Raw genomic sequence first — 18,026 nt, 5'->3', positions numbered from 1 at the left:
TTAGCACAAAGAGCTGATTTCACTCTTACTGCAGCCCCACTTGCAGCAGGCATTGGACAGTCCCACCACTACATCCCGTCCTTTCCTATCTGCACTTCGAAGAGCCTCCAGAATCTCCTCTGAGATTGGCGAGCGAACCGAGCGGCTGAATCCAGCGGCTACATCGAATTTTTGACCCTTCCATACATCGGATTGCACAGGATCCTGCTCACTGGCTATTTCAGGGATAGGCTTCGCATTCCATTGTTCAAAAACCTCAGCTCCAATAAGATCTGATATAAAGAAAAATATTTAGCAATCAATATATGTATCTAAATATATATTTGAATGATTTACTTCACTTTACAGTCTTACCTGAATTTCCAATGCTTCTCCTCCAGCGAGAGCCCCCACAGGTAAAAATGACAGCTCGTATAAACTCTCTTCCACACAGCTTCATTCCATAGAAAGAGGAATGGCCTTCATTGGGCCGCACCCTGTCCACCAATGCCACCAAGAGACACAGGGTCAAGAGTGCTGCCTTCCACATGGTGCTAAAAATCTGCTGTGGTTGTCTCACTCTGATGAGAAAGGCTCGACAAACCCAATAGATGTGCCTCTTTCTTGTCAGTGCAGTGGTTTTTGACATCTTTTATAGGTCTAATTTTCTCAGAGAAGCATCTATGGTCTTTGTCATGTTCCAGAGATAAGAGCTGAGACCTTTAGGAGCAACAATGCACATGCAGAAAGAGAAAACTTGTGATTACATAGAAAATGATGCCACAGGTGACGTCAACAGAGCTCTCTGCAATGTAATCACCTGTGACCTTTTAATTGCCCTTTCTGCCCTCACTGTTAGTTGTTGTTGTGCTTTGTGTGACAGACAACAATATCTCAGTCATCGTATCCCCCCGACAGGAACTGATCACTCTCACTTTAATTTATCAATGGACCATATGCACGACAATGCATTAGCATTTCCGGTGGAATGGTGAGGAGGCATTTCCAATGTCCGTATGATTCAATCTACTGGAATGCCATTTGATGGAAAAAGCTCTTTAAAGCCGTCGTAATGTAGAATTTTGATAGTTGCAGTTGTTTATCAAAGTGCTCTTTCAAAGTTGAATCAAGAGTTAGTGTCTCAAAGATTTTCATTTCTCATGTATAGTATGCATTATTATTATTATTATTATTATTATTATTATTATACAGTCACAATTGCCCTTCAAAAGCAGTTTTTGTTTTTTAAAGCTACTCATACTGTAATACGCTCCCCCGATTTACTGGTATCCATGCTTAAAAATACATGGATAATCAGCAAGGTAAACTGATTTCCTGTGTTCAGACTAAGGGTGATTCTGAATCCGATACATCTATATCTGGATCGATACATACACTGATTAGGCAACGATCAAATCAATCATAACACAAAGCATTGATTAAAACCGTCATCTTTAGTTGTGCTCTGTTGTTAAAAGAACATTTTTTAATTCAAATTTCTGAAAATTTCCAGCAAGAAAATTGTCAGGAACATCAAAACTGCTTTTTAATTTTTATTGCTTTGGGTGAAATGCAACTGATTGTATTAAATGTGTACCATTTTTTCTGCTCTATTAGGCGCACCTAAAAGCCATCAATTTTCTCAACAGTCGATAGTGTGCTTCATAATCCGATGCGCCTTTAATATGAATCATTATTAGTTAATCATGGCATAACATTCCCTTTAACGCAGCTTCATCTAGTAGATGCATAATGCAACCCTAACAACTACTACTACTGTACCTTATAATCAGTGTTGGGAATAACGCCGTTATAAATAACGCTGTTACGTAACGGCGTTATTTTTTCAGTAACGGGACAATCTAACTAATTACTTTTTCCACCGTTACAACGCCGTTACCGCTACTGACGGTCAAAAGCGGTGCGTTACTTACTCTGAAAAAATTAAGGAAACTACCAGCCGTGTCGAGTCGACTCTCTGCTCTGTTGATTTGTCATCCAAGACTTGGGGTGCGTTCAGGTTCGAGAATAGCGCACGTACTTCTGACTCCAAGCTGTTTGTCCCTGCTCATTCAATTAGACAATGCTTTCCAAAGTTTGGTAACGTTTCTGTGTTTGCTACACCTGATGCTAGCCTCGTTCCCATCTCCACTGTCAGCCAGCAATAATTCTGCTTCCATCTTGAGGACGGCAGACACTTTGAAGGTGACGTGAATTGTCGGGAAATGAGCCTACCTGAATGCAGCCCCTCGAGAGATGCGATGGAAGGGATTGTGATTGGCTGAGGGTTAGAGTCATGTGTCGTGGTAAGCCAATCAGAGCCGGTGATTTCACAAGCAAACCGGAACAGCACGTGCGGCAAACACACACGCAAAACAGATGCACAGGGTTGGGATGGCAGAACATTCAGAAGAAAATTTGTCCTTTTAGAGGTGGAGATATAGACACTATTTCAAGTTTGTCGAAATTAAAGGAAAGAACCTGCATGTAATGTGTAATTTATGTCCCGGGGCAAAGCTTTAGTCGACATCTGTGGTAAGCAATTCAAATCTGCTGAAGCACCTAACAAGTTAACTACCTGTGTGTTCTTCTCTATTCCACTGACTCGAATACTGCTCAGAAAACTCAAATTCTTTGACATACAACAAGTTCTTTTTAAAGTAACGGAAATAGTTACTTTCCCTGGTAACTAGTTACTTTTACTATAGAGTAATTCAGTTACTAACTCAGTTACTTTTTGGAAGAAGTAGTGAGTAATGTAACTAATTACTTTTTTAAAGTAACGTGCCCAACACTGCTTATAATGCAGTGCGCCCTATACAGTATATGAAAACAGTTTTAAAATAGGCCATTCATTGAAGGTGCGCCTTAAATTCTGATGTGCCTTATAGTGTGGAGAATACGGTACATAATATTGCACTAAATCGATCGAAGGCCCTTGAATCTAATCATGACAGACTTTGTAATACCTTGAAATATTGTGTCGTTTTCCAAAGAATCAATATTGTATGTATTGTACGTCATGAAATTAGTCTTTAAACCTGTAGTTCAGTTTTTGTAGAATGAGAGTTCTCTTTAGTTTTGTCTGTCAACACCTGTCAAATAAAGTGTTATGGGTACCGCTTTTTTTTTTTTTTTTTTTGCTGTTTGCATGACTTCCAGTTGCCTATTACTGTTTCACATGTCTGTTTTCACGTTAAAAGGTTTCTGATATGCTTTGATGAAAATAAAGAATGATAAATAACCACACAATTGGCAAGCCCTTTCAAACCTCTGTTGAAATAATTTAATTTGTCATGCCACTGCTAACTCTAAGCCTACTTGGGCAGTGAGGTGGGCCAACATTAAAAAAAAATTGTTACCGTGGCGACAAGCAACCAAGCTACAACACATTTTTTGAGCTGTACTAATAAAGTGTGGTCTTAGATTACTACAGAATAACACTTATTAGATGTGTGCATGGGACACACGCAGGACATTCACGACCAAACACAAATAAAACACTAATGCTGATCACAGTCTATGCTTCCAAAACTGAAGTTTTTATGTCTGACATCCATATTCTGCACGAGAACAGCCTCCACAGGTAAAAACCTACATTGAAACTGTTGTTAAGGCACACGGTATATGTTTTTTATTATGTGAAAATTCCCTTTTTAATTGAGTAATCACAAATATAGCAGTTAGGTGTCTGTGGTGCATTGAAGTATGAAATTTTGCAACAAGTGGATGGTTTTGCTAGCTGTTTTCTAAAATGTGTCCGTAAGCAGTTCAGAATTCTGCCAAATTTGTAATTTGGATGATTGACATAATATCATTATAAAGCGAATTATTCTGTCTGTGACTTGACGTATTGTCTGAGAGATGAGCCACTTTTAGTACAAGCACCAGCAGGAGGACACAGTAAGTAAAACTATAGTTACCAGAGAAGTAAAGTAGCCTATATGGATTTGCTGTATTTTTGTGTGTATAGGCCTATTACACTTTTTTTCTTTTAAAAATAATCAAAAAAGGGTTTGTTTTTATATTTAGAAAATTCATTATTTTGTAAAGGTATTTACCAGTACTTCAGGGTTGTAAAAAATGTTTTGTTCAAATATGAAAATGTTCATTCAGAAATCCACTTCAACAGCCAGTACTACGGTAGTTGGAAAATTCAGAGAGCCAGATTAAATTTTCCAATGGACCCCTAACGTCAAATGTTCCAAATGTACATACAATACCACTGTTGCACTTGTCAGTAAAGATTGGCATACATCCTGGAACAATGCTCTCACAAAAAATATTCAGCACAACATTTTGGCACGCAAATGATCTCACTTGTAAATGGATGTAAAAGATCCGAGCTGGACATAAATGGAGTTAGTGACAAAATTTTCTGGATGACAATTAATGACATCTGCCATAAGCATTCTGTATGCCAATGACAGTGGCATGTCATAATTATGATGGTCGTATGACAGTCTTATGACGCCGCTGTCAAATAAAGTGTTACATCTTTACCCAAATAACTCAACAAATAGGCCGCACTGGACTATAAGCCGCAGGATTTAAATTGAGGGAAAAAAGTAGCGGCTTATAGTCCGAAAATTATGGTATATGTATATTTTTATAAGCACTTTTTTAAGCCCTGTAAATGTAATAATTATGATATAAATGAGATATATACATAAAAGAAAACAATGATTTGTACATGTATACGTGCATGTATATTAACATTTTTAAATAAAATACTGCATTCATTTAGTTTTGTTAAGATTTACATTGACCCCTTTTCACTTGCTGAATGTACCAGTCCATTTTTTTCCCTTAAATGCCCGTTTCATTTGCTGATGACTTTAACCCCCACTTTCAAACACACACACACACACGCAATCACAGCCCCGACACAAATACAACATGCCGCCTCCTCCGTTCCCTTCGAACACGAGAAATATTAGTTTTCTAGAATTTTTATATACAGATAATTTATATTATTTATATAAGTTTTTTTCCCGCCAGCAGCAGCCACGGTAAGTAATGTAAAAAGACGTCAATGTTGTGGAGGTGGGGAACACACCGCTAATTTTGCTACTGAAAGTCCGACCTGAATCAGAGTTAGCGTAACATTAATCTGTGCTAATATCCCGAACTCGAGTAGGAAGCTGCTTAAATAGAAATAGCCTCCTGTATATGTTTTCTACTGTTAACGTTAGTTAAATTGTGAGAAATGTTGTGAACCGTGGTTTTCCCCCTTCTCCACAATTTTCATTTTTATTTTATTTATGTGGGTTTAAAGCAGCCCCCTAGGAGATTTCATTTTTTTGCCCTTTACTGGTTCTTTAGTAGTTTTTGAAAACAAAGGTTTGAATCGAACGGTGTTTCACCTGAACCAATACATATGAAAGTTAGTACAATACAGATGTATTTTGCATTGATCATTTAGCCTATCAATTGATTAGGATCATATTCGTGAAAATTTAGCCCTGACCCCCATTCACCCAATCTGTTTGGTCTTCTTAATGTCCCGTCCCCAGCAAAAAGTACACGCAGGTTATGCTGACTCCCTAGAGTCCCTACCAATATTGAGACCAAACCTACGCCCTTGTCACCGTGCCTTGTACACAGTGACAAAAACTAAACCAAAAGCTAGCAAGCAACTGGCTAGCTGGGGAATGGGAAAACTTGTAGCTTTGTCATTATACTTTTATTGGTAACACTTATGTAACAATAAAGCTACGAAAGAAACAGTGAAGACCATAAAATGTTGAAATTGACCCTAAAAAAGTAATTTCTACTTAGCACGATTGTGATCATTTCAATTCTGATATTGTGTGACAAACAACTTATGGGAGAACCCTACACTTTGTTTGGTTCAGAATGACACATTTTTTCCATGAAGGAAATAGTCGCATTAGTTTAAAAAAATTGAATGCATTGACGTCTAACAGAACGATTTGACTTTTATTCTCCCTTCAAGGTTTTCTCGAGGCCTCTGGTGATTCTTCACCGACATTAAAAGTGGTCATAAGACACTTGGCCACAGTATGAGTGAAAGACAGTTGTGATTGTCCAATAAGAGAAGAGCACTGTTCATGACGCATGGACCACCTCCCAAGTGGTCCAATCAGAATATAGCAGCAGGCGGAGCTTAGATGAGAGGCTAGCAACAGTTGCCCCGGTGAAGGCAAGGCGCCATAGTCACCGTAGTCCTAGCGACAAGAACCAAGCAACGGGAGTCAACAACAACCCGAATGTAAAGGGCAAACTTAAGACTAAAAGGGACATTATCGAGGAAAAACAGAGGTGAACAAACCAAAACGAGATTATATCATTATTTTATGCCATACAAAGTTGCATGCCTGTTTTTTGTTCGTGCACTGGTCTGCGTTTGGTGAAAGTGGTCGAGCATGTCATGTCGGTGATGAAAGTGGTTGCTAGCTTTTTTTGCGTGCGCAGGCGGTTGTTATGGCGATGTCAGATCTCTGATCAGAGCACAAGATGGCGGGTGTGTTCTACGCTTGTGACTACCCTACTTTCTCCCCGACTACTGTCGTGACACTATGTGAACTAACTTTAAACACAATTAACTTCGATTGTCTTGTTCAAGCAATTTCAGGCACGTTAGCACTTGTTTCAATCTTGATAGCTCCCGTGAAGCTTACTATTGTGACATGAACTGCTAGCTGCGGAAGCTATCACTCTCGCTAACTCAACACTCATTTTCTAACAAGCAACTCCGTCATATTGCCCAGTTTCTGTAATCGCGTATTTGTTTTAAACGTGCCTATTCAGGAGTTGTTTGCTTGGTGTTCCTAACGACTTGAGAAAAGTTTGTGGCGTGACACTAAAGACACCCCCGCGGACTCAAAGTGTGATCATCTACACTTCTTGTTTACCGTGTGGGCGCACACAGGAGTGGTTTATTTTACGTCAGGATGGTCTAAAGTCCTGACTGGGTGCAATCATTGTCAATCTGAATCTAGTTTTAGCTACATAGGCGATAAAGTTACAAAAGATCTTAATCATGCTATTTATTACTGGAATTAGTAGTTGCTCTATGTTGCAGTTTGTATGTTTGGTCAATGTTTACATCTGTATTGAAAAGGTTTCCTTTAGTTGGAAATGTCGCTTTGTTTTGGAGCTTTACTTCCTCTTTAGACACACCCTCCAATGTGTTTGGCAATAATGTGCAAGGGGATATGACTTGGATGAGTATGTTTCTAGATTATTCGCATGAGATCCATTTCCCTCTTTTAATCAACAGAAATAGCGGCTGAAAGCATTGGTTGCCATGGCAACTTCTGGATACTCGGAAGACCTCCAGCCTCAGCAGACCAACACGGTAACCATAGCAACGCCGGCTTCCACCACACCCTCATCAGCAAAGACAGCGGCACACTTCCTGGCTGGACTACCATTAACCTCTGGAAGCATTGCATCTGCTAACCAATCAGCCAAAACTGGACAGGATGCACTTTCTTCCCAAGCACCACCTACCCAGGCTCAGAGCCAGAAGGCAGCCGTTTTAGCGGCTCCAGCACGGCACTACATAAACCCTGAAATCCAGCACACTGGGGCCCAGAAGAGTAATGGTCAAAGTACCTCACCACAGTACATCATAGTGACAGTTACAGGTGAGTAACATGTTGAATTATTAAATATGGCCAATGTGTAGCTCCTGCGAGTAGGCTGTCAAATTTCATGAGAATTTAAAAAACAATGAGAATCTTTCAACTTATCATGCACAACTCTCTTAAAGGAGAAGACAGCACCTCCATACCAGCGAAAAGCATCTTGTTTATCAAATTGAAAACACGCAGAATTTAGTTTTTCAGATGGGTAATACTGGAGAAGAACGCAAATAAATTCAGTGAATATGTGTATCCGCTCCTCTCATGGTGTCTTCCTGGTAAGAGTAGTCAAATTGAAATTGCAACGTTAGCCTATATTCAGTGAGGAGCAGAAGTATTTGCACCCTTTGAGATTTTGCAAGTTCACCCACTTAGAAAATAGGTGGATGTCTGAAATTTCAATCATAGATGCATTTCCACTTATAGAGGCATAATCTAAATAAAATCTGGAACTCACATTGGACATTTTTTTCAATAATTGATTTGTAATTTACTGGGGTTCATAAGTATTTTTACCCCTGAGAAAATCGGGGTACAAATACTTATGATATGCTATGTAATACTTATGAATTAGTGCAGAAGCGTTTGTTTGCAATTACAGAGGTCAGACTTTTTCTGTAGCTCTTCACCAGGTTTTCACATATGGAAACAGGGATTTTGACCCATTGCTCCTCAAAAATCTTCTCTAGATCAGTCAGGTTTCAGGGCTGTTGTTGAGAAACACGAAGTTTCAGCTCCATTCAAAGATTTTCTATTGGTATTAGAGCTGAAACGAATACTCCAGCAACTCGAATAACTCGAGTTTAGACTCTGATCCGAGTAATTTTATTCACTTCGAGGAATCGTTTAATTTTGCCAGCTCCAAGCATCACGTTTTGCCCACTACTTTTAATGCGGGACAGCGCGCTGACGTCACATGCGTAGAGGAAGACGCAATTAAAAAAAAAAAAAAAACTTACTGCAGCCGACAGCTGCTACAAACTACGCTGATGTTGCTAAAAACTACGCTGCTCATGTGGTAGCAGGTAGTGTCCGATGAGCATGCATTTAGGACTAGATGTGAAATGACAGACTCTGCCACGTCTGGGCAGCGTTAGTAAACAGCCACCATCTTTAAGCAGTAGACTTCTCATCGCCAATAAATATAACGTTACTGTCACTCGCTCCCGTAACGTTAGCCCTTCGGAGGGCTAGGTTTCTATTGATTATGACCTCTGTCGATGCATGACTAACGTGTCTTACGTACAGGCTTTATTTAATCTGTAAAAACACAGCGCTGTAGAGTGATGAGGGTGTAAAATTCAAACATAATAAAGCTAACTGTCAGTTTTAGCTCAGTAGTCACTGCTGAATAAAACAGCAAGTAGCACTGGTCCCTAATGTGCTCCAATACAGCAGGTATGGTACATTTATTTTGAACTCTGCAAAAACTCCAAATCCTATCAGTACTTACAGTTTAGACTAACTTAAAACTTAACTAGAACTTAAAAATTGCTTGACACAAATGGAAATTAAATTGAAACACGTGGGAAAAACACGTAGCTTTCAAGTGATGTGTGTTATCAAGCGTAATTACATCTTTGGGTAAGAAATATGTTTTTTTTTTTTTATAAGATCTAGAAGTTTTTGGAGTGACAGCAGTGATTTTTTTTCAAGTCACATCTGAGATGCAATTGTTGGCTGTTTTCAACAATGTACATCGAAAATAAAGGCATTGATTGACTGAAAATGATTCAGTATTGGATTAAATGTCTTTTTTCTCATATATATTTATAATTGCTCTTTACCTAAAAAAAATGTTTTATCCGATTACTCGATTAATCGATAGAATTTTCAGTCGATTACTCGATTACTAAAATATTCGATAGCTGCAGCCCTAATTGGTATTGAGGTCTGGAGACGCGCTAGGCCACTCCAGAACCTTGATATGCTTTTTACGCAGCCACTCCTTGGTCAGCTTGGCTGTGTGCTCCGGATCATTGGCATGTTGGAAAATCCAGCCACGACTTACCTTCAAGTCTCTGACTGAAGGAAGGAGGTTGTGGCTTAAAATCTGACAATACATTTCACCATTCATCCTATGCTTTGTACAATGCAGTCGTCCTGTCCCCTTTGCTGAAAAGCAGCCCTAAAGCATGAGGTTTCCATGAGTTTCCCCCATACTTCACAGTGGGGATCTTGTTCTTAGGATTGTACTCATGCATCTTTTGCCTCCACACACGAAGAGTAAAGTTTGCACCAAAAAGTTCTGTTTTGGTCTCATCTAACCTCATGACTTTCTCCCATGACCCCTCTGCAATATTCAGATGTGTCCCTGGCAAACTTCAGACAGGCCTTCACATGTACTGGCTTCAACAGGGGAACCTTCCGAGTAATGCATGATCTTAAACCATTGCACCGTAACACTGTACTGACAGTAGCCTTTGAAACTGTGCCTCCAGCTCTTTTCAGTTCATTGACCAGCTCCTGCCATATAGTTCTAGGCTGAGCCTTCAGTCAGTAAATTGCAAATAATTTATGAAAAAAATCATTCAATGCAATTTCAGGATTTGTTTTAAGATTATGTCTCCATGAGTGGAAATGCATCCATGATTGAAATTTCAGACCTCTACCATAGACATCATAATATATACATACATATGCATATATATGTTATGAAGTCTATGCGTCTACCTATTTTCAAACTGGGTGAACTTGCAAAATCACAAGGGGTGCAAATACTTCTGCTCCTCACTATATTTGGTCATGTTTTTGGTATCACTATTCTTCGTCTTCCTTTTTCGCTGTCCCCCTAAACCAGGGGTGTTCAAACTGGTCCTCCGCTGTGGGTTCTGGTTTTTGTTCCTACCACTTGAGCACAGACCGTGGAACCAATGAGGTTTCTGCTAAAACAAGCAGCACCTGACTCGAACCATCTGACAGCACTTGAAAGACACCAGAATGGTGCAAAGGTGCCGTCCTGTTTTGTTGGAAAGAAATTGTGTACCCACAATGTGGAATAGTTTGGGGACCCACACCCTAAACCGCCTTCGGTCCAGCTGAACTTTCTGAATAAACAACAAAATATAAACAGCCACAAGGGGAGTAAACCAAACTCCAATGTGGCACATTCAAACCTTTTCAGCTTTTAAACTTAGACACTTACATTTTCCATTCTTCATGTATAAGCAGCTGAACAAGTGATGGAGTAAAAGTAAATAAAAGCTTGCATTTTCGAGAAATGGCCATTGTAAGTGGGTCTGACATTTTTAAATGAAAGTACTAGTGCAACCAATCAAATGCGAGTATTCCAGATGTCTGTCCTACTCGTCTTGTCACAAGAACCCCATTGTTCTAACCATTAACAGTAAGATTGGAATAATTACTTTAATAGTCATTGATTTTCCTTGTTCGACTTTGAGCTGTATGAACAGGATGTTGAGGGACATGGGCTTATTGAGGAAATAGTTGCTTGAATTAGGTTTATAGCAAGTGAAACGTGGTTTGTCTGTGTCTTAAATGGAGAAAAGAGAAAGACAGCGATGGATTGAACATGTACAGTAACTGCAGCAGCAATGGCTGCACTCCACTTATAAGCGGTTTCAATTGTTGTGTTTAACAATTGTTGTCTCTGTTATCAGAGCTCTATGAAATTTACAATTTTCGTACTTTGCAACAATCTTTTACTTGACGGTCATTTATACTAGTTTGTGTCTTCTCCTTTAAAGGTAAATTTGTTGACTAAAATGGTCTTTGCACTGGAAATTTTTTTTGTCAAATTTCACCAATACTTTAAAGATCACTCATGTCGTGGATAGAATTCAACCATTGCTTTCATCTCATGTGTAATACTGTTTTTTGTCTGTTCTAAAGAAAATGTCATTCTGTTTTTTCAGTTGTTCAGTGTCACCACTGTTTTAGTCCATTCCATCAAGTTTGTGAAGGAAAAGGGTTGACTATTTTCCTTCAGTTCTCTAGCCATTTTAATTTGTGGTCATGATGTATTTTTTAAGTCATTATCACTATCATCGGCACACTAAATACGATTGTGCGTGCGTGTGTGTGTGTGGAGGAGCAGACCAAAACAATATAATGCCATGCGTGTGGTTGCTAGGTTACATTGTACGAAATGTGAGGAATGGAATGCAGCTTTTTTTTTTTTTTTTTTAAATTTTGCTGGGGATTTCGATGCATAATCAAAGAGCTTATGAAACTGCAACATTCTGTGTTACTAACAAAGAACTCTATAGCCATAGCAACATAAATTGGCATGTAACTACAACTACTGTTTCCTTGAAATGAGACCGAAATCCCTGGCTGTCAATGGCAGCCAATAAGTTAATGAAGCCTGGTTTCTCTAGCCTGAAAAAATACTTTGTCCAGGAAAATATTTGGCGTTATGAAAATCAGCCCTTAATGAGAAGAGAATGTAGCCTTAGGCTGGTTCTTTTCTTGGATGTTTATTTTAGGTCTGTCTGTTAGTGGATATTTTTGCCTACTAGTGTCAAGTGACAGTATACTCTCACCCACAAAGTCAAACGTTGGGTAAGGCAGACATGGGGCATGTCTGCGTCTTAATGAGGTCTCTTCAGTCATCCTGGTAACTGCATATTAAAGGTATAATTTTCACCTCTAAGTGTCTAGCCATCTCTTTACATTTGTACTAGAAAGCCAGTTAAAGGAATTTTCATTGGTTGTTGTATGAGCATACTTAAAAGATCTGAGTTCTGAAGAGTGAAAAATGTGGAAATGTTTACAACAGTAGTTCCTATTCCTAAGATGGGTATAAACCCCTGTGGTCCTGTGAGTATATGTAAGGGATTCGGCGAATGTTAAGAAATGCAGGACCATATTTCCATACGGCGACTGTACCTAGATCACTGCGAGTCGGCCAGGAAATGTGGCATTTTAGAACAGATTTTGGATTGTTTTGCACCCAATCCACAGGCTTTACTCAATTTCATTTAACTTCTCTTCCTCCATGTTAAGCCCCTGTCACACATACCTAAGCACTGATAAAATCCCGGGATTTAAACTGGTAGCCCAGCCCTTAGGTGTGAAAGCAATTTCTTGGGTCGACGGACACGGAGACGATGCGGACATTTACCGAGTTGCGTCTTAGTATAATGTCTGGGACTTTCCCGGGAAGCGGTATGTGTGAAAGCAGGCGTTAAATTCCCATGTTACCTCGCAATGGCTGATGACGTAAATATCATGGCGGGCCGATCATCATTTCCTCTTTCTTCACTGTAAGACAGGAAGCGGTTATCAACATGGCAAAGTGGAAATGGCAAAATTCAACTGAAAAACATAATGAAATTAAATTGCTACTGAATCGTAGAGCGGAGGAAGAGAGTCCATCGTCCATCTTTGGAAATGTGTGGTTTATTTTGTTGCCGATGCCGACAAAAAATGATGAACGTCTGAGTTATAAAATCGTGCAACCCGCCCTACTGCACAGAGAGCGCCGAGTCGGCAACATGGGACAAGTCTGTGAAATGCTCGACCCGCGTTATTCCCAGGATATCTCTCCATGTGTGAAAGCAATGATATGGGTAAATCCCACATCACCTTCATACCTGTCAAGTTGCACGGTTTCGGCGTATTTTGTACAAGTGAGCACTGATTTTTAAATGTGTACGCCGTACGTTCAAAATCTGTACGTTTTTCGTGCATTACGGTTTTTTTTTCTTCAGATTTTGTCACCGTCTCACTAACGAGACAATGTGCATTACTATGCGTTACTATGTTGGTTGAATGACGCGAGAAAAATCAGAGACACGGAGAAAGAAGAGCAGAAAGGAGGGAAGAGTTGTGATGCTGTTTCAAACATAATACTAGGCTAGGTGGCTCCAATATTTCCTGACTGTAGCCGACAGCCTACAATCTACGCCTACTTGATGCAACACTAGATATCATATGCATATAGAACTAGATGTGAAATGACAGACTCGGCGGCGTTAGTAAACAACCGCCATCTTAAAGCAGTAGACATCTCAGAAAGTCTCTGTTGTAGTGAACCTTCATAGCGAACCTAAGTAACTTTTTATCTAAAATACTCCAAAATCGGCAAAATCTTGACTTGAATCTATCTTAAAATGATGAAAGTTTAAAACTTTCACGTATCGAAAGTAGACAGAAGGGAACAAATGCAAAAACGGGAGCAATTTTAACAACTTTAACAGTTGATTCACAACATTAAATGACTTCCAAACAGAGCAAAGGTTACTATGTTTTTTTCGTTCTTTCTTCTTCTTTTTTTTTTTTACATGAAAAAAAAATACATGAAAGGTAACACCGGTTACTTTGCCAAGTAACTAATTACTCTCACATTCAGGTACCTGAGTTACTAACGCAATTACTTTTTGGGAAAAGTAATTTGTAACTGTAATTAATTACTTTTTTAAAGTAAGATTAACAACACTGGTCATAAAGATGCAGTCTGCAGAATGAAAATTGACGAAAGCGGAGATTCTATTCTGCCAATTTGTTGCCGAACACAATTTGCCTGCAACTATTGCTGATCATTTCTCAGAATTAGCAAAAGAAATGTTCCCTGACTCAAAGATTGCATCGGTAAGTTAATATTATCAATTGACCTTTTTTAATTTATAATTGGACGCACTAACGAACTACCTTTAAGTCAAACTGAATTGCGAGCTGAAGTGCAGCCATCAAAAGACAGGATAGAAATTGCCAAAAGTGCTACATACAATTATAACAAAAGTCTCTGTTAAATTTTAGTAATCATGATGTAGCTGAAGATATTGATTATTCTTTGATTGCACCAGGTTATATGTGACAATATTACCAATAAATTCATATTATTTTAAAAATGGAGTTTGAAGTATTTTTATTTCGTATTGCATGCTATATAAAACGTTGTAAGATTAGTCATCAATTTGTAAGGGCATACGTCAGTATTTGTAAGGCCAACGGCCTTGGGTTGACAGGTATGCACTTTACACGGGAATTTACAGGGATATATGTCTGAAAGGGGCTAATGTGGCAGCAACAACAGTGAAAGGCAAATAAAATACATGTAAAACTTGCACGGTTAGGTAAGAACCACCGGTTTAATAGAATTTCGTTTTAAATCTGAAGTTGAGGTAAGAATGTACTTTATGCAAATTCCCAGAAAGGCTTGTCTGATGGTATTTGTTTATTGTGTTAGACAATTTAAACGGTGATATCAGCGTGGCCCACTCACAGTATCCCCGATCATTTCATGTTTCATGATCTGTATACAGCTCTGCTTTCATTTCAGATGTATTGACAAGTTAGAAGAAGCAGAACTTCTATCACATCTATCAGCCAGTCACTGAGAAGAGTAGTAGCAGAGAGAGGGAGAAAGAGTCCGTTGGGTGATACAATCACTGTCCTCACAGGAAAGTCATACAGGTTTGTTCCACAAGTCACAGGATGCAGCAGGAGGCGTTTCAGTGGGACACCTAGGGGTAACGTGTTATTTATCGTAAGGCCAGCAGTTTTCACGTTATGTCACGCTGCAGTAAGCACAATTGAGAAATCAATTAGTTAAAATGAAAAAAGTACATTACATGATCTTTGACTCAACATCATTCTGTAGCCAACACGCTTCCTCGTCTCCTTTTCCTCTCGCATCCGATATGCATGTTTACAAGATGGAGGGATTTCTCTCCATCTGGGGAGATTAGCTGTCCGAGGCTGTCGTTCCCTACACGAAATATAAAGCCGAGAGGAGTGTATTTGTCAGATCTTCTCAGCCGAAGCAAAAAACACGTAGGATGTCCTGCACTGGCTTTTATTACAATTTGAAAGCCGCATGTCGTGAGTAGTCATATTGTGCATGAATTTTTTTGTTGCTCATTCAAGTCTTTCTTTCTCTCCTTGTTTGGTGCTCAGAGGGCTCTGCTCATTCCAATGACAGTCTGTCAGATTCCAGCTCACCAGCCCCTGGAGTGCCTACACAGGTGGTCCAGCCGGTGCAGACCACCACTCAGGTGCGAAGTTGTACTGTGCGAGAAGAAGTTGATAACCTCTGTTCTAGTTTTAGGTTAACGATTTTTTTTTATTCACCAGCAGAGATCAGTCTTGCAAACGGTGTCACAGGCTGGCAAGAGAATTCAGTCAGGGCACGTCAACAACCTGCAGTCTGTGCACATCAACCAGGAGGTAAACATAAAAACTACTGAGAAATATTCCATTGCCGTCATTGTTTAGTGCATTATAGTAGGCCTATGTACATTAACACTTACAGTTGATTGTCATCTGTGGTGATAGTGGTTGATTTCACAACCATTTTTACTTGAGGAAAATAAAGTAAAAGTTATTCATTTGTTTGAGGTGATTGTCTCCTCAAACAATGTTTTAGATCTGTGTTTTTCAACCTTTTCTGAGTCACGGCACGTTTTACATTGGAAAAAATTTCACGACACATCACAAACCAGAAATGTTCCAAAATTACTTTCTGTAGAATATATTTAATTTTAAAGTAATTTCTCAGTATTTATACTTACTCAGTGTGAAACTTGAGCCTGTTTAGATGAAAACAAAGCCGTTATCCTGGCAGGAATCTTCTTCAACAGCTCTTAGTCTCTCTCTGTTTAATTGTTTTATTTTATTTTATTTTATTTTTTTTATAGCGGTTAAGCTTGAAAAGCTCAGAATGATCAGATAGGGGGACTTAACAATGTCTTTAACTGCATGAGGGCCGAACATCTAGCTGACAATGGCTTTGCAGGCAGCTAGTATTAATGTCCCTGCCACAGTGTGGGACTTTTTGGATTTAGAAACAAGTTCAGCAACAAGGTAACTGACTTTGAGGGGGTTTCTTATTTACCTTTGTAGTTTTTCCTCAGAAAAGTTGCATGTTTCTCTGTTTTCACAACGGCAAACAAAATAGTCCATAGTTTGAAGCGACGGGTGTTTCGTTTGGAGATGACTTTTTTTAAGCTTGCTTAAGAACTGCTCAGATTTCTAGCCATCAGCTACCTTGCTGTCCTTGACAATGTGTTGGAATAAAACACAGGTGGAGGATTGATGGTCGTCACATTGGGATAAAATGGAAAGGACACTTTCGTGTATATCATCAATTGATGAGTCTAATCACAATATGTACAGTAGAGTTACTGGGGTCCACATTGTCGCGAATAGCACGGTGGCTGATTGGTAGAAATCTGAGCAGTTCTTGAACGCAACATGAGAAATACATTGCTCATCTGCACACGACCGGGAACTGGTCTGGTCTGGTATTGGATAATTTCTCGTGGCACACCTGACTATCTCTCACGGCACACTAATGTGCCACGACACACCGGTTGAAAAACCCTGCTTTAGATGTTCCACTACTCTACCTTAATCATTGATGTTGCAATATTTGCCGTATCCACTAATTTAAACAATGACCATGGAAGAAAAGTAACCACACTTAGTTCTCAGTACGATGTGTGATTTGGCAAAAGTTGTTTATGTGTATTGGCACATATTTAGGAGTACAGTAATATTTATGACTGATGATTATGAAGATGTAAGTGTTGGAAAAAAAAAAGTTTTGAGTATCATCGTTTGTGGTATCGTTGTGGTCTAAACAAATAATATAGGCAATTACAACTTTATCCACAAACAAATTTTACATACTAATTATAACACCTTGGGGGTAATTTTGTAAATATTTGACAATTCAGGTCTGGTTTGGTCTCTAGCCGCATCAACTTTTCAAGCACATGAAAAAACTCATGTATGGTAATTATATTAAGTGAAAAAAAAATATGGTAAAAATATATTTTGGCAAAAACAACTGCTCAGGTTTGAAGGGTCTAAAGTTCATGTTCAAGAACATGAAAAAACACATGCATGGTAATTATATTAAGTGGACAAAAATTCAGTATCTGAAAAAAAAAAAAGATATTTTGGCAAAAACAACTGTTTAGGGTTGAAGGGTCTAAAGTCAAGATATGATGAGGAAAAATATTTGAGACTTAAGACAGGATACTACAAGGTAAGGAAAGGCAAATTTATTTGTATGGCACAATTCAACACAAGGTCATTTGAAGTGCTTTACATCACATCAAAATCATAATAAAATTATTAAAGCAAGACAAAATCAGAATTAAGCATTTCATCATCATTTCATTTTTTAAAAAATTGAAATTCATGAGAATAAAGTTAAAATAAGAATAAAAATATGTATGTTAACAACAAAGTCAAAAGGAGGGAAAAAACATTAAGAAAAAAATCCTAATGATTCAATTAAAATCTGCTGCCCATGAAATTTCATTTAAAAATGATTAAATGTTTAAAAAAAAAAAAAAAAAAACATTGTTTCAAATTAAATGCAAATGCATTCAAAGCTATGGGTAAATAGAATTGAACATTTCTTTGGAAAAGTGACCACAAGTAGTACTTAGATTAGGGCTGCGGCTATCGATTATTTAAGTAATCAAATAATCTATCGATTAGTTAGTTCGAATAATC

The 18,026-nt window shown here is 38.6% G+C and overlaps 2 protein-coding genes across 2 annotated transcripts in view; one reads left to right on the top strand and one right to left on the bottom strand.

Annotated features, from left to right (window-relative positions):
• rln3b (relaxin 3b) lies at positions 1–529 on the bottom strand. The gene is made up of 2 exons (XM_057844253.1): positions 355–529; positions 1–272 (listed from the first exon to the last, which is right to left on the bottom strand). The coding sequence occupies exons 1-2, from the start codon at positions 527–529 to the stop codon at positions 1–3; spliced, it is 447 nt and encodes a 148-aa protein (XP_057700236.1).
• Positions 530–6,124: 5,595 nt separating this feature from the next.
• The window catches only part of LOC130920168 (MHC class II regulatory factor RFX1-like), a 36,044-nt gene continuing 24,142 nt past the window's right edge, over positions 6,125–18,026 (top strand). The window contains exons 1-4 of the mRNA XM_057843141.1: positions 6,125–6,264; positions 7,226–7,595; positions 15,456–15,553; positions 15,636–15,725. Of these exons, the coding sequence (XP_057699124.1) occupies positions 7,253–7,595; positions 15,456–15,553; positions 15,636–15,725 (531 nt within the window). The 5' untranslated portion in view covers positions 6,125–6,264; positions 7,226–7,252. The remainder of the gene's footprint in view (positions 6,265–7,225; positions 7,596–15,455; positions 15,554–15,635; positions 15,726–18,026) is intronic.

Source organism: Corythoichthys intestinalis, chromosome 8 (assembly GCF_030265065.1).
Source record: "Corythoichthys intestinalis isolate RoL2023-P3 chromosome 8, ASM3026506v1, whole genome shotgun sequence".
Classification (NCBI taxonomy): Eukaryota; Metazoa; Chordata; class Actinopteri; order Syngnathiformes; family Syngnathidae; genus Corythoichthys; species Corythoichthys intestinalis.
The sequence above is the reverse complement of the archived record's forward strand: the minus strand, read 5'-3'. Positions and strand labels throughout refer to the sequence as shown.